Genomic DNA, 17324 nt, shown 5'->3' with positions numbered 1-17324 from the left:
TGCAGAAGCCTACATTAACAAATGTTGATCAGCAAACAAGGTAATGTCACCTGGGGAGTAAACCAATGGAACTCCCTACCAGGGAAGCTGTCGCCGGCGCAGATAAATATAAGTACCTCATCGAAGTATCAAAGACTTTTCAATAGATATTACTGCTTCAGGGACAAATATTGATAATGAAGCCAGCCTTTATCGCCACACTCTCTGCGATTGTTTCTGCCTCGGCGCTGCGACCAGTTGAGCCTAGGCAAGACGCCACAGATTCGTCGTCTTGTATAAAGGCGGTATGCTTGTTTCCTTTCCCCTGACACCAGCCCTGTCTGACTTCCTAATCCATTGCCAGTGTTATCGCCTCGCTCGCAATACTGACTACCGTACGCATTTCCCCGGAAATGGCAATCTTGAAGTCTGGGATGCCAAACAACAAGAGGTTCGGTCCGCTTGCCGGGTTCAGCCTACATCTACCGACGATGTGGCAGATATTCTGAGGGTGATACTAGACACGTCTTGTAATTTTGCTGTCAAGAGTGGCGGACATGCGCGGTACCCCGATGACTCTGTCTCCGTTGGAGGTGTCACGATTGACCTGCAAAGAATGAGGTCCACGGAGGTTTCGCCGGATCGGAAGTCTGTCAGACTAGGTGCCGGCCATGTTCTGTACAGCATGTTCTCGGATCTCGGGAGACATAACCTGACTACAGTTGGAGGCAGAGCCGGCGATGTTGGTATTGGTGGATTTGTTCTCGGAGGCGGGTTCTCACATCTCTCGCCCCTATACGGCCTGGCGAAGGATAATGTCTTTCAGTATGAGGTATGGACAGACTCCATTTCCACTATTGAGATACATGCAGTTGGACATCTAAGGTACTAACGTGTTCCTCAATCAAAGATTGTCCTCCCCAATGCCACAGTGGCAATTGTGAATGAACATGTCCACCCCAATCTCTACTTTGCTCTTCGCGGGGGGATGAACAATTTCGGCATAGTGACATACTTTACCATGAGAGCCGTCGAACAGGGGCAGCTGTACTCCGGGCAAAAGACTTACAAAGCAGACCAGAGGACCGCTATCACAGACCAGGCCTACGAGCTGACGACCCGCTGGAAAAACGACACCGCGATGTCCTTCTACTATAGCTTCGGTTATGATCAGGAGGCCGACGTGTACGATCTTTCTATTACACAGACATATGCCCAACCGATACTCGATCCGCCCGCCTTCCGGGAGCTCAACCAAATCCCGTCTGAATCGAGCACTCTCCGGTTCGACTGGCTGACCGAGTTTAGTAAGGAGGTGGCTTCGGCAACGCCTCCTGGTGGTCGGTAAGGACTCACTCCCCTATCCGGGCTTGGACCACGCTACAAAGGTGTTGCGGGCTAACCCCAGTGGTGCAGAAACCTGTTTGCAACCGTGACGTATAGTCCGTCGGCGGAGCTGGACCGGGAAATTCAGGATATTATGGTCGATGAAATCCAGTCCATCAAGGGAGCTCCAGGATTCTTCCCGAACCTTGTTATCCAGCCATTATATGAAGGCGCCATCCGCGCTGGAAAGCAGCGAGGTGGGAGTGCTGGTGGTACAGAAGCCGATGGCCCACTTACAGGTATGCCCAGAGGACCAGGGCGGCCTTCCAGAAACAAGACTCCGGATTCTAACAATCTGTAGCCGTCCTATTGACCACATTATGGAATGATATTGCCGATGACCACGCGATGACTACTTTTTTGAACAGATGGGTTCAGAGATCTGAGACTGCCACCAGAGATGCCGGCAAATACCACCCTTGGCGCTATATCAACTACGCAAGTAAGGAGCAAGATCCATTTGCGGGGTATGGGGAAGAAAGTCTGCAGCGGCTCAGGAGAATCCAGGCGAGCATTGACCCTAATGGTGTGTTCAGCTCAACCGGACTGTGCAGGGGGTACTTTAAACTGCGGTAGTTTAGTAGGGGCCTCCTTCACTGCGTTGTTCAGCAGGCGGCGACCATGTTTCTTCGGGTTATGGGGAAGATGATGCCGCCCATAAGTGATTTGGTGTGGTCGAAATAATTTTCCCTGGCAGACTGATGCATTGCGATGATTGTAACAGAGCTTATGGCTTTCAGAGAATCTCAGAGATGTATTCCCTGCAAAAAAATATACACAGCTACCGATTTGATGTCTGTATATATAGCATAGGGTCAGCTTTTGATAGTATTATTTGCTAGCTAGAAGATGACCCTTCTTGACTGTCTGTCAATACATGAATATCTATCATCTCCTTATTATTCGCCCCTTCCTGTCTCCTTCTGACGAAAATCCTTCTGACCTTACTACAGGCAGACTAGAACGTCGGAATTTGTCTTATCCGTTTCTATAAAGCGAGTCACATACAGAAGACAATAACGGCGAGAATTGCGCCTATCAGCGACATAGCTATCTACTTTCCTATAGCATTATTAGGCGGGGTGCTCGAAATCACACTTTTGTCGGCCTAAGAACGAGTAGGGTACTTATAGTCGCACTTACAAGTAACAGCGGTGGGGGCCTCGGTCATAGTCAGCGTCACTGTCACTGTCTTAGTGCCGTTTAAGTAACTAGTTGAATTTCTAGGACGAGGGGGAATCTAGATGCTAGTGGCTGTTAAGATTTAGGTTCTAATCCTAGTAGTAGTCAAGAATTTAGTCGTTACGGTGTCTTAGATGCTCGTAGAGGTAAGGCCCGAGCTTTTAGTCTCGGTAGGCTAATCGGTTATAGCAGGCTGGTTGGTTATGGTAGGCTTTCTAGTATTAGTCATGCGCAACATCGCAGGGTAGATTCCGGTGCTCGGATTGCCGATTCCGGTGATAGTAATCGAGGATATAGTCATAAGTGGAGTATTATGGTATAAGAGTGTTTAGACATAAGTCGCGAGGGAAGGTGTGAGATCGCCAGTGAACGAATAGTCGGATTTTATATCAAACGCAAAGCCGCTACTAATCATATTATATGCTAGACAAGAGTTTAGTACCTTATTCGGCTCACGAATTGGCGTAGTTACTTACTACTAGGTCTAGCAATAACGGTTAGATCGGGCGAAAACGGCTAGCAGGTAGTTTCTATAGCAAGGCAGTTAATCGCATAAGAAGTCGCGTCACTATACTGTCTTTATCGTAAGAAAATTATTCTAGAAAAGAGACAATATACTCACCGAGCTAAGGACTTTAGCGCTATAGCCTTAGAAGTAATCGGGCCCGTCTCCTACCTAGGGAATCGTCTATCTATGATTAGCAATTAAGGGCGTGGTCCGTAGGAGTAAATATACAATCGTAGGCTTAGAAACACCGAGAGTGATCTAGTAAATCTAGATCGCCACCGTAATAAGATATCTCTAGAGTATAATAAGTGTTAATAATAGACGCGATTTAGGGTAGTGATTAAGGTAAGAAGAAATATAGTCACTAGTGTAGAATTATTACCTAGACGAGTGCCTCTTAATAAAACACAAAACGAATAAAACGTGCAATAAGTAAACAATAGATAGTGGGAGGTGGTTTCAGACAATAAAAACAATTCCTATTGTCAACCTTAAAGAACAGTTCTCGCGGAGACCTCGTATTCCCAAGGCCTACCCAACAATCCTAACAGGAATTTGCTCGGCTTTTCTTTTTTCTTCTTTTTTTTGGTTTAGGAGACTAGCATATTGTACCAACTTAGATATAGCATATATGCTTCTGAGCTGATATTGATAAGTAGTAGCCAGTTGCTTATTCGTGCGTCCAAAGCGATACACCAGAATTAATCGAGACAAAGCCTCTACGGCTTCATGCTCCCCATTGTCTATTCAGAGGCGATAATAGGTTCAATTCCTACGGCTTAGTTAATAAAGACCAACGTGTACAGCTTGTAATGTTAGCCGGGTTGGATGTGTTTTTGACTAAATCGCAGGTTCCACTTCGATTTTTTAACTTAACATCTATCATGAAACTATGCATATGCTGGTAATTATTTACCTAGTGGTAATTAACAATAAAGAAGGAACAGACTGCCTTGCTCACAAGTGGGAGGCATCAAGTTCTTCTAGATATATATTAAGAGACAAATGACATAACGGCTGAGATTGAAAAGAGATTCAGTATGCTACATTTTAATCCCCTTCGGAAGATAATTGGGACCAAATGCGACGAAGATTTAACGGCCTATGTATACATCGAGAAGACAACGTCATATAGCAAACCTGTCGTACGTTTATATCAATCATAAGTCTCTATTCCCGTATAGACGCATTAAGGCCTCCGTCTATTCTTTAAGACATAACTAATCTTCCTCTATCAAAAATACCTCAAAGCTTTCAAGCTGTACCCGGTTGGTCTTGGGCGGCGTGTTTGCTTAGTCATATGGCAATGAGATTCTCCAAGCTTTTGACGCCCTGAGCCCATATCTCGTAAATGAAGAGAAAGAGCGATAAGGCAGACATCATGTTCTGGCGGTAATAACGACATGAATCTGCCTCACCGTATTGACGACAAACGAAAGTGAATAGAAAGAAAGATACGAAAACACAAAGTGTGAACCTCCACGGTGGGGTTTAGTAGCTAGCATGAGATAGTTAGAAAAGGGGGAATACAAGTCTGTAGAACCCAAGTGGGTCCAATATGCGACCCAGAGGGTCGTCCGAGGTATGCTTTTGTTGAGCCAATACGGCAGAGGAAGAGGATTTCGCTTCCATGGTGAATTCCAGAAGGTTGCGAGGAAAGAAAGGAAAAGATTCGAAAGAACCGGTGGAATTCCTCATAGGCCGCTCCCCCTCCCCGGGCCTCCCATCTTCATGATTCATCTCTTCACCAACTACAATTACAACACATCCCCCGCATGTCTGAGTATCTTTTAAGCGGAATGCTCGTCAATTCCCCACGGCCACAGAATATGGCCCCCACATTATTACCGGTACAGCTAGAAACACTAGCGGAGCCCCTAACTATTACACTTTTGATGCCCCCACCGACGGGGACCCATAGGCAGCGGCCCCGGCACGTAAGCCCCTAGTACGCCTCGTGGAGTTTTATTTAGTCGGCTGTTTTTGATCGACTACTATACTTAACAATATAGAACTAGCTCGGCCGCGGTTAAATACCGGCACTTAAAAACGGCCTACTTCGAGAGCTCTTTAGGCCTTTGCTCAAAATTAGGTATATAAGATCGACCTACGTGCTCTCGAGCTCGGAAGTAGCAGAGTTACGCTTGTTTACCACTATATCACTATGTATATCACTCTAGTATTAGCATCGTTGCTTCTTAGTGTCCTACCTAAGGTCGCCTCGGCTAATGTAATGGAGTGCACCCAGGTCAATACACGTCTCACCAACTAGGCCAAAAAGACCACTATGTCAGCCGTCAGGCTGACATGCCTGGGACCGATACATATACTACTCAGTACGCACAATTGAACCCGTGGATCAGCCACGCCGTTACAGCTTCCCACTAGCGGAAGCGTTGAAGACTATAAGCCTCGAAAGGCTAGACGAATTAGAAACCATCGATCCACGACCGTTACCACCGTGGCGTCTCGACCCCTTTGCTGAGATTGAGATCGGAACTGACCGAGAGACCGCGACACGAAAAGCCGAGGCTGTAGGCTCAACATCCGACATTATCGTCTATTTAGATGCATCTGGCCGACAGGACCACTTAGGTGCCGCTGTCGTGGCACTCGACGACAACCTAGAGGTCATAGAGGCCTAACAGATCCAAGTAGGACCGATGGACCGCTGGTCGGTCCACGTAGCGGAGCTTATAGGCATTTTCCACGCTATAAGCACAGTCTTTAAGATAGCCCACTAGCGATCAGGAACGGCAGACAAACAAACAACAGCGACGATTCTGTGTGATAGTAGGTTAGCCTTACAGGCGATCCAGACCGCGAGAAATAAATCAGGACAACGGATCGTCCACGCGATGGGCACCTAGCTGACCGGGACCAGCTAAAAGTTGAGCGGGACCAGCTAAATGATGACTAATACCGGGTCCCGATCAGGTGCCAGAGCTGATCGGGACCTGAAATCCTGCCTTATATAATCAATTTTTAGCGTGTAAAATTTTTATTCGCCCCTATTTCAATGCTTTTACAAAGCCTTTACAAGCATTCTTTACGCTACATACTTCATCTAGGTCCCACTTTATCATGGCGAATTCCTTCCTCTAATCGCCTTCCCTACTACCTTAACCCTGTCCTGATATTGAAAGGGATATAGGGGATATGGCTTATGCTATATTAGAACTTAATCGTATCCTTTACGATATTCTAACTATAGGCTATACCTTAGCGATATGTTACGTATATGCTAATTCTATCCTTTATTCTAGGCTCCGAGATTAGACTCTGATATCTCTCTATATAAGGACTGTCTCGATGACTATTAGTTATCCGAGGCTAGTTCTTATTATGATAATAAGGATTATGATAGTTCTTTAGCTTCTATATCTGTGTTAGGCCTAAGCCAAACAGACGTATCTTCTAATAGAACTATAATTAGTACTAATTATAGAGATACTATGACTGCTTATAAAGTTTAGGAGCATCTTCTACTCCCTAAATATCCTAACATAGATAACAATAGTGTCCTATATATTATTTATGCCTCTAACAATCCTCTTTAAGATATGCCTAGCAACTTTTCTGGCATTAATAAGATATTTACGTAACTTATGTCCGCTATAAGATTTTGATATGTTTAACTTATAAGATTATTATTAATGAATATAGGTTTAATTCTCTACTAAACATCTCAAATCTGCGAAGCAAATTAGCCTAAAACTTCTCTAAAAAGACCTAAATAACAAAGAATCAAAGTTATAGCATCGATCTTTCTAGTGTACCGGGATCTAGCACTATTATTAAGTTTATAGTAGCCTTATAAGATTATCACGAAGGTATAATCGGGTTAAACTAGAGCTATTTCTTGAACTATAGTCATAGGCTGCTAAGCCTATACATAGGACTATTAGCAAGATTATTAAGCAACGAACAAGAGAGTAGGTCAATTGTTTCTTAAGCTTAACACACGTTTAATTAATATCTTATATAGGCTCTACTTTGGATTTCTCCACACCTAGAATATTAATAGGCTATGTGTTACGCACGACTAATGGGTCGTCGCTATGTTAGAAGTTTCCTGGGTTATACTTGCCTGAATGCTTTTCTGCTTCTAACGTCAACGATCTGTCTCTTAACCGTACCGTTGCCTAATAGGCCTTATACGGGCTAAGTCCTTTTGAGGGTATCGAGGAGCGATGCTAGATAGAGCGCCGAACTAACCTATACCGAAGTACGGGTCTATTCGTAGTGTTGTTAAGTTATAATCAAGTTGTACGAGTCACTAAAGGTTCTGAATAGTAGACATAAGTAATAATATAGGATTGAACACGAAGAACTAAACTAGATATATGAATGAGTGTCCTTATATATCCTAAGTTCTTCCTAAGTAGAATAGTAGAAAGTAGAATAGTAGAACTGTTCTACCTATCGACTCTCGACCTCTCTACTACTTGTATGATCACGTGGTGCTATGCTCGGAACCTGGTGTGGTTATAGAGGACAAAACGAGTTTGTGCGGAGCGGGCCGAAACTGGCCTTGTTGGTGCGCAGACTTTGTCCGTCATATATAGGCACATATGTACAGGATAAAGTCTGCCGGGTGGGTCCGCTTAGGGTCAATTATGCCTTTGCTTACTGAGCGCTCACTGAGCATGATTGCGTTTCTCTTTCCCTTGAATACTCGGGGTGTCTGGAGTATAAGGTACTGCACGTGATCTGATGACAGATAGATCGGTTGGCTCTCGGTGGCCCATTAGTAAGTTGCGGCCCTATAATCGATTGGTGCCTGGTAGGTCCGTAACACTATGTCGCTATAGTCTAGATGTCCTAATATATAGAGGACAAAAGCTAAGAGTGTGGCAGCGGAACGGAGTAAGTCTATATAATATCTATACGTGAAACGTATACTAACTATAGTTAGATCACCTTTATTAGTTGTCCTAATGCCTTACCTAAATAGACTTAGCACTATGCCTAAGCTATATCTATAAGTTCTGTAAGGGTCGATGTTACATTTTTAAAACTTCTTTGTGAAAAGGATAGAATATAAGCTATAGGTTACTATACCGGGGATTGCCACTTTGTTAACTATCGTTCGGCTAAACGTCAACACTGTGGTACGTTTAAATTTATGATATGCTAAACTTATGTCTAAAAAATGCTAAATATATACTAGATTTAGTGCATACTAATAGTATTGGTAAAATGACTAAGACCGAGTGTTCTGTTAAGATAGATATTTATATTCCTTGCTTATAGAATCGATTTCTATTCTTTATGATAGTATGCCGAGGGTCTTATTCGTATTTCCCACTAGTACCAACAAAGCTACTATATAAAATTGGCCGCGAGATTGTATAGGCAATTAATGCATAAGATATGCTAGGATTGACTACACGTATGTTATTATTTTCTAATTAAGAATTCCTTTTTATTGACCTACCCTAGGTAAATTGATACTTTCACCTATATTTATAAGAATCCTAAGCTAACATAGAGATTCCGCGCTTCGCTATATCTATAAAAGCTTATATATTAAGGATAAAGTAACTACTTTAATACATAAACAAAGACTACTATATTACCTATAAGGTATAAGTCTTACTAGCGTATAGCGTGAATACTAGTTCGATCTAACCAAAAACAATAACGAGCAATAGATTCGTAAGGTCTTTTTCTTTGACGAACAAAGAGAGTATTATCTTATTATATATTGCACTTACGAGCAAGCTAAGCTTTTTCAAAACGTATAACATCTTAAAATAGATCTTGCTTTCAAAATAGTTTAAGGATAGACTAAAGTGTTTTCAATTTCTTCGTGGAACGAATAGGCAAGAAGTATGAATCTACCTTATTTTTTACATAAGTCAAACTTATGCTAATAATAGAAGGTCTTAACACATACGTCTATGCTTTTATAAACCTTAAAACCCGTGAGGCGTATCGGGTTCTTTTTCAAAAGATCTTTAAGATACTTAGCGATATTAGACGAAGACCTATTCGATAGGCGTACTAGTAAGGTGGTGACGATCATAGTGATAGTATCCGTACTATTATAGTGGATATATATAAAAAGCAGGCACCCGGTATGTTTTTGATATACTAAATATATGTAAAAATTATTCTAACTAGATCCTTTATTAATAGGGCTTAGAGACTATCTTGCTAAACTAGATCCTCGCTAGACATAGTTAGAGCATTTATAATATATTCTAATCCTTTGCTAGATATATATTAAACGGGTATTTCGTAAAAGATTTCCTAATCATAAAGCTACTACGGCAATTGATCTAATCTAGACTATAAATTCTAAGGCAGAAGTTATCTAAATCATAGATAATATCGCGGAAAAATAGCTAGAGACCTAGAAGTGGTTTATAAATAAGAAGGTTAACTAGATTCTTACTAGAATCACGTCTACGGCTTTAAAAATCCCTATTAGATAGTAGACAAATGCTCTATATCATACTAGGATTAGCGAAAGCAGTTATTTTTATGATAATAAGGTAGTTAGCCGGAAGCAAGCTCTATTAACTGCAATTCTTTAGTAAGTTTTTTATATTAATATGTTTCTATTACTAACATATATTATCTAGATATAAAAGATATACTCGGGAGATAGAGAAGAAAAACAAACTTGCAATTAAGGAGGGTATCTACCCTACTTAGCGTTCTTTAAATCCTATTTATCGTATTGTAAAGCAATATCGAAAAAAGGGTTAGTATTTCTTTATTATATATGTCTAACTTATGCTTATTTTATTCTAGACAAACGAAACCGTCACTCTATAAATCGTCGAACTCGGAGACTATATCTTCCTTAGAATCTAGCTAATCCCTATAATATATTTAATCTAGCAATATAGCTACCCGAGCCTATAGGTATCTCTAATTCTATTTTAGTCGCCACTTTAGATACTACCGATATAAGCTTAGTATATAGTCAAAGTATACCTTAAGCGTAGTCGATTATCTCTCAATATAGAGGTAGTTCAATTCTATCTAAATCACCTAGACTAGCGCTATAGGATAGTATATCTTAGTAGCTTACTAGGAATTAGGTTCTACTTAATAAAGAGGCAATTTTACGGTAGGAAATTGTAGATCTTAAGCGAAAACAAAGGATTTAGGCTCTTCAAAAGAGAAAAGAGGAATTACTACGCAATTTGTATAGTTAATAGAGTCAATTTTATTTATTTAGATATTTTTTAGATACGTTTAACTTATGTTTATTTAGGTCTAAGTGTGCAATTTATATATAGTCAATATATTGTTATGTAGAAATAAAAATCTGTAAGAAAAGTACCGGAAATCTGTAAGAAAAGTACTATAGCGATCTAGGCCACGGACTTAAAGGCACTAGAACTGCTAACGTCTCTATTATCACCCTCTACGTCGTCCCTATCGCTCTCACTATCATTATCCTCCGAGTCTTTATCGTCCTTAGTGTTATCACTAACGAAGTCTAGATCGTCGGATTCGTCGTCCTCTATGACACTACCTATGTTACCTCCGTTAGAAGTAGCCGTAGGAGGTCCGAAGCTAGGGAAAGGAATAGGATTGGTAGGGATATCTAGTCTACGCTATATAATATTAGTATAAGTTAGATATATATAAAAATCTAACTTACACGACGGCGACGATAGCCGGAGGATAGGGTTTCGGGGATTTAGAAGCGATAAAAACGGGAGCTATAAGTGGCTCTAAACTACGCGTTATTGGCCCTATATATGTAATTAATATATGTTTAGTATATCTATTCACTAAGTTGCACTTACGCAATCCGCTCTAGAGCATCGCACTAAAATCTAACAAGGCTATTATTAGGGCCACGACTAGGCTTATGCACGTAGCTAGTATTCTACTAGCTAAGCTAAAGGATCTAGCGCTTAATAGCGTTATAGGCAGTAATAATGTCCTCTCTCTGCTTAGCACGACGATTAGGCATAACGACTATTTAGTTAGTACATAGTAAGTATAAGTTAGGTATATCTAATTCAAAAGTACTCACGAGCTCTAGCATGCTCCTAGCGTATATAACGACGTATCGAAGGCCTATCTAGTAGGACTATACCGTATATCTAGCGTAGAGGGTTAACGAGAATGTCGTAGCTATTTTATATTATATTAGTATCCCCTATATATATATAGAATATATCTAATAATAACGTATACGCCGATGTTCTCCTTGTTAAGGACAAGGGCCTAGTTTAGAGGAGGGTTCGCGATAATATCAGCCGCCTTAATATCGTACTTACGGATACTAGCTGCTATAGCTATGTGGTATATAATCGGCTTCTACCCTAGGTTGTTGTCTAGGATTAGGCCTAGATATATTTAGTATATATAAACAATAAGTCCTATGTCCACATACCGTGAGCGTAACCCGCGAAAACATCGGGGTTTATAGCGGTCAAAACCGTGTTGTTGTCAAAATCGGCCTAGGTTAGACCTAGACCGGGGTGTAGTGCTAGGTTCGACATATTAGTCTCCTAGAGATAGTTGAGATATACCTAACTTATGTAAAAAGGGATCAGAGAGGGTGGTAAATAGATGCTCGTACCTAAGAAAGAAAAGGTAGGTGGGTGGTGAAGAAGAAGAGAAGTGCTGTTGTGTTATGATGATTTATATATTTCTCACTTTCTTTGTTGATTTCTACATAACCTTCCAGAACACTTAATATTGCTTTGTTTGTTTACAATTTATAACATACAAGACTGCTTTAGTCGAATCCTTTTACACCCTCTTAGAAATTAGACATAAAAGCAACAATATACAATATACGTATAGTGATATATTAGGATTAGTGCGTTTTAGTATTAAGTGGGTCAAAATCTTTAGGTAATATTGTATAAAAGTCAACCTAAATACATTAAACTTAGGCATAAAAGCTGACCGGGACCTGCAAAAAGCCAGGTCCCGATCAGGTGCCAGAGCTGATCGGGACCCGGTATTAGTCATCATTTTAGCTGGTCCTGGTCAACTTTTAGCTGGTCCCGCTCAGCTGGAACCCGCCACGCGATCCTTCAAGCGGCCACCGGGTTAGAACGCTTATGTAATGCTCAGTGAGCGGATCAGGGCGCTCAGGGGGCATGCTCAGATCTACTCAGTGAGCAAAAAGCGGCAAGGTCTGAGCACTAATACGGAAAGAGAACGCCAAGAAGTGGCAGCGGAAATCAAGTACATAGGTGCTATTACTTCACACTGTGCACTAACTATATATATTGTGTTGCGGTCTCTAGTAAATCTCTTTGAAGATCCCGTAGTCCGGTTAGACTGCCCATTGCTATTCTACTATACTTGCCGGGATTTACCAATTAAATTGCAAACTTCTTTAAGCTATGGTTAGGGCCGTAATACTCCGTAAAGCCTTACCAGAATTTGTCGATGTGGACCGAGACGAGGGGGCTCCACATGCAAAGTGAGGGCATCCCGTAAGAATCTGAACATGGCGGCACGAAGTTAACGTCCAAAGCATGGCCTCGTGGCGCAATGGTAGCGCGTCGCTCTCCTAGTCGCTGAAAAGCAACTCTTATTCTTAAAGCGGAAGTTGTGAGTTCGAGTCTCACCGGGGTCGCATTTTTTATTTTTTATTTTGACTCGCTCCGTATAGCAGCCCCACACCTAAGTTATATACTTTTAGCACCCCCTAATCAGTAGAAGCTAGCATATTTGGACTTGCATAGTGTTACTATGTAGATGTTTTTCCGTGCTAATACTAACCAGGCATTCATGAGAGCTCTATATTGCATGCATTAAGTAACTTAAAGTAGATATCTATGACACTACCTCGTCGCTTTCAAACCTAACAATTCGATCAACCTAATAAATTCAATTTCTCTTTAAAAAAAACCCCCAGAGATTGAAGCTCAGCCCACGTATCGATCCGTATAACAGATCTATAGGAACCGAGTCACCGAACAAAATCTCTAATATGAGCCTTTATAATCATAGGTTTTAAGTCGGTGGACTATAGAGGTGCTCGATATTTTATGTGACTCACGGGTATCGTTACAGTTGGTCTTTAGATTGCTAGCTCTATTTTCTCTCGCCCAAACCCAACCTGTGTTCGATAACCTTGACAATCTCAGTCCATTCCCACATAGCACCACTCCCCGCGTCCCCGCATGCTAACACCTTCGACGCCTGCGGTGCTAGCACCTCAAACCATCCAGTCTCTTCCCCCGTCTCCTCATCTCTTCTAACACCCCACTCCTCCCCAAGCACCTTTATATGCCTCGCCGTCACTGGATGCCGCCACATAGCTGTATTCATTGCAGGCGCAACTATAATCCGTTTCCGTTGCCCATCAACTTGGCCATCGGTATCCCACGCCCGACATACCGACGTCAACAAATTATCGCTAAGTCCATTGGCGAGTTTGGCTAAGGTGTTTGCGGAAAGAGGAGCAATGACGAGGATGTCTGCCCAGCGCCGGAGAGAGATATGCAAGATATCAGCGCCGCGGCGCCAGGGCTCTGGACCCCACTCTGCACTGTCATCATAGATGGCTTCCACGCCAGGGAGGGAGAGGAGGGAGGAGACGGTAGGTTGCTCGGCAGACTGGCCGCCTAGGAAGTGTTTGGCGTTTGATGTGAAAATTACTCGTATTGATAGCTTATGAGCATGTGGAGCGAGGGCGCTGAGGATGTTGAATATTTTGATAGTTGCAACTGATCCAGTTGCTGCAAGTAAGAGGTGAACACGATTGTCAGAGAGTGATGCATTCACATCCTCGGTGGAATTCTTGTTAGAGGTGCCATCGATATAACCACCAGGGAGGGTCGTTTCGGGCATTTTGATTCTGAGTGTAAGCTCCACAAAGGTTTGAATGTGTCAATCAAGCCCACGAGCCACTAATAATTTGGAGTAGTTGTAGTCGTATTGGTACAGGGAACAAGATCAGAAAGAATGACACCATTCCAAATATTGCCAAAAGATTCCGCTTTTGAGCCAGCAACCCACAACGGGGATCTCCACGCTAAGCTATTTTAGTACTAGTACAATATTAGATTCCCTTAACCCTATAAAATTTTAAGTTTTGCAGGTCTATGAAGTGACTGAATGATACTGAAGATCTTGTCAAGAATCCTTGGCGAGTATCCTTGGCGAGTATGTATCTTGACAGTGAAGATGTTTCTTCTCATTATATTGCCTTTTTTTCTCTGTTCAATTCTCAGGTAGAGCGCAATAAATTTCATCAACTCACCAAGCCATAATCCCTCCGCGTGGACAAATACACATCTAGCTGGGACATAGAGATACTTACATGTCGCTTTTCAAGGACAAGTCTAGGTTTAAATTGTTTTTCTTTTGATGCTACCTGTGCCACGAGAAGTTTTAAATAGGGGATCATAGATATATGACCTAAAAGTACATATTCGTATATTCATTGAAGCCGCTATAAATTAGGTCGTGTTAGATGTATCATAAATGAATATATTTGTAAAATATATTCAGAAGCATTTTGATATAGAATACCCGAAACCCCGGGGGGCCCCGGGATGATGGATATCACACGTGACCTCAGCGGGCTTTGAAATTGCGACAACATGCTTGGACCAGGGGTACAGATCACATGACACCGACACCGGCCTCGATTTGCGGGAACTACAAAAACTTCGCCAACTTCACCAACGTCGTGGTACCGTTGAAAATGTCTAGGCAACTACGTACGCTGTTGCGCAGACCGGTGAGTGATATATTTCCTGCTAATTACGCGATTGGAGCTGACTCTCCCAGCTTTGGCCTCGGTTGAGTCAACCGGCCGGTCTCCCGAGCCTCACGAGCAGGAGAATCCCTCAACACTTCCAATCGGTTTCGATCCCCCCGCCTGCTCGCTTCCTGAGCTCGACTGCCGTCACACGGGCCGACGCTTTCCCCTCGCAGCTCGAAAATGCTTCTTCAACCCCTACCGCTGAGATTGGGCGGTCGCAGACCTTGACCGAGAAGATTGTACAACGCTATGCAGTCGGTCTCCCCGAAGGAAAGCTCGTCCGAAGCGGCGACTATATTAGTCTTGCCCCCGGGTACTGCATGACTCACGATAACTCGTGGCCTGTCGCTCTCAAGTTCATGTCTATGGGAGCTACGCAGATCAACAACCCGAAGCAAATCGTCATGACCCTTGATCACGACGTTCAAAACACCAGCGCATCAAACCTGCAGAAATACCAACAGATCGAGACTTTTGCTGGACAGCACGGTATCGACTTCTATCCTGCCGGACGGGGTATTGGACACCAGGTTATGGTGGAGGAAGGATATGCGTGGCCCGGTACCATGGCGGTAGCCTCTGACAGCCACAGCAATCACTACGGTGGAGTTGGCTGTCTTGGAACCGCTGTTGTGCGGACAGACGCTGCCAGTATCTGGGCAACCTCCCGGACATGGTGGCAGATTCCCCCTGTTGCGAAGGTAACGTTCACCGGGACGCTACCAAAGGGCGTGACAGGTAAGGATGTTATTGTCGCGCTGTGCGGTATGTTCAACAGTGACGTTCTCAACCATGCAATTGAGTTCACTGGCTCTGAAGAGACCATGGCAAGTCTACTTGTGGATAGCCGTATGACTATTGCCAACATGACAACTGAGTGGGGAGCGCTCACTGGTCTATTCCCCATTGACCGGACGCTGGAACGCTGGCTACGATACAAGGCCACCGAGGCAGCCATGCTTGATGACCGGACAACCCGGGAACGTATCACGCATGAAAGGGTCGATGAGCTGTTCGCCAATCCCCTCAAGGCGGATCCTGATGCTGTTTACGCCAAGCAGCTGTATCTCAACCTCTCTACCCTATCCCCCTATGTCTCAGGCCCCAACTCAGTCAAGGTTGCCACGCCGCTCAACGAGCTGGTCCAACAGAACATCAAGGTCAACCGCGCCTACATCGTCTCTTGCACGAACTCGCGTGCTTCTGATCTCGCGGCGGCCGCTAAGGTCTTCAAGGACGCCGCCAAGGCCAACCCCGACAACACTGCCAAGATTGCTGATGGTGTCAAACTATACATCGCTGCAGCTTCTGCACCCGAACAGGAGGCCGCTGAGGCGACTGGTGACTGGCAGGCGCTGCTTGATGCTGGCGCTCAGCCGTTGCCTGCTGGTTGTGGACCTTGCATTGGTCTCGGCACAGGCCTTCTTGAGCCCGGCGAGGTCGGAATCAGTGCCAGTAACCGTAATTTCAAGGGACGCATGGGTTCTCGTGATGCCCTGGCCTACCTGGCTAGCCCCGAAGTCGTCGCTGCCAGTGCTCTGAGCGGCGTTATCTCTGGTCCAGGTGCCTACGAGGTGCCACAAGGCTGGGATGGTGTTGAGCATGGCTTCGGCACCGGTGCTGAACCCAGCACCGTGGACGAGCTCTCCAACATGCTTCAGCAGATGGAGTCCTTGATCGACCGTGTTGAGTCTGCCGATACTTCTGCCAAGCCTGCCACTGAGATTCTACCGGGCTTCCCCGAGAGGATCACCGGCGAAATCGTCTTCTGTGACTTCGACAACCTCGACACTGACAACATCTACCCTGGAAAATTAACATACCAAGACAACGTCTCGAAGGAGGACATGGCTAACGCCTGCATGTCCAACTACGACCCCGAGTTCAAGGGAATCGCCAAGCCCAATGACATCCTCGTCTCTGGCTTCAACTTCGGCTGCGGATCCTCAAGAGAGCAGGCTGCTACTGCCATTCTCGCCAAGCAGATTCCTCTGGTCGTTGCTGGCAGTTTCGGAAACATCTTCTCCCGAAACAGTATCAACAACGCACTTATGGGCCTTGAGGTTCCCAAGCTTATTGAACGCCTGCGCACTACCTTTTCAGAGCGTCAGCCCACCCGCCGGACAGGCTGGACTTTGACTTGGGATGTGAAGCGCAGTGTCGTCGAAGTGCAAGAGGGCGAGGGCGGCGATAAGTGGACTGAGCAGGTCGGCGAGCTGCCCGCCAATGTGCAGGAGATTATTGCGGCTGGCGGCCTTGAGTCGTGGGTCAAGAATGAGGTTCAGAAGTCGCAGTCGCAGTAAAGACATGGTGATATACGCATGTATAGGGCTTAGTTGCGGCATTTTGGTCATTTTTGAACTGAACAAAATAGAAGACGGGAAGGCAAGGATGAAGAAAATAGATAGAAGACTCGAAGGAGTGTATAGTATTCGAAGAATAATAGGAATGATTGTATCAATATGAGATATCCCCAATTTGCGACTTGATGTACTTCGCTTTGTATACAAATTATTTCCAAATCGCACTATGCCACTGAAATTGAGCACATGGGAT

At 43.8% G+C, this 17324-nt stretch overlaps 3 protein-coding genes across 3 annotated transcripts; 2 read left to right on the top strand and 1 right to left on the bottom strand.

Moving 5' to 3' along the window:
• Positions 1-176: 176 nt before the first annotated feature.
• N7446_000269 (FAD-binding oxidoreductase) lies at positions 177-1941 on the top strand (the record flags this gene model as incomplete). Its single annotated transcript, XM_058509036.1, has 5 exons — positions 177-284; positions 344-811; positions 890-1323; positions 1396-1604; positions 1667-1941. The coding sequence occupies 5 exons, from the start codon at positions 177-179 to the stop codon at positions 1939-1941; spliced, it is 1494 nt and encodes a 497-aa protein (XP_058378015.1).
• Positions 1942-13090: 11149 nt separating this feature from the next.
• N7446_000268 (putative flavoprotein) lies at positions 13091-13849 on the bottom strand (the record flags this gene model as incomplete). Its single annotated transcript, XM_058509035.1, has 1 exon — positions 13091-13849. One exon carries the CDS (start codon positions 13847-13849, stop codon positions 13091-13093), a length of 759 nt encoding a protein of 252 aa, XP_058378014.1.
• Positions 13850-14696: 847 nt separating this feature from the next.
• Positions 14697-17215, top strand: lysF (homoaconitase LysF). The gene is made up of 2 exons (XM_058509034.1): positions 14697-14744; positions 14795-17215. Exons 1-2 carry the CDS (start codon positions 14709-14711, stop codon positions 17069-17071), a joined length of 2313 nt encoding a protein of 770 aa, XP_058378013.1. The 5' UTR covers positions 14697-14708; the 3' UTR covers positions 17072-17215.
• Positions 17216-17324: the final 109 nt, after the last annotated feature.

Source organism: Penicillium canescens, assembly GCF_028828765.1.
Source record: "Penicillium canescens strain IBT 15451 chromosome Unknown utg000001l_segment0_segment0, whole genome shotgun sequence".
Classification (NCBI taxonomy): domain Eukaryota; kingdom Fungi; phylum Ascomycota; class Eurotiomycetes; order Eurotiales; family Aspergillaceae; genus Penicillium; species Penicillium canescens.
This window is presented reverse-complemented; position numbering and strand designations above follow the sequence as displayed.

Excerpts from the sequence above, each read along its gene's own strand:
- lysF (XM_058509034.1), top strand. The coding sequence starts at position 14,709 with ATGTCTAGGCAACTACGTACGCTGTTGCGCAGACCG. Across the intron at positions 14,745-14,794 it reads GTACGCTGTTGCGCAGACCG|CTTTGGCCTCGGTTGAGTCA; the intron begins GTGAGTGATATA and ends TGACTCTCCCAG.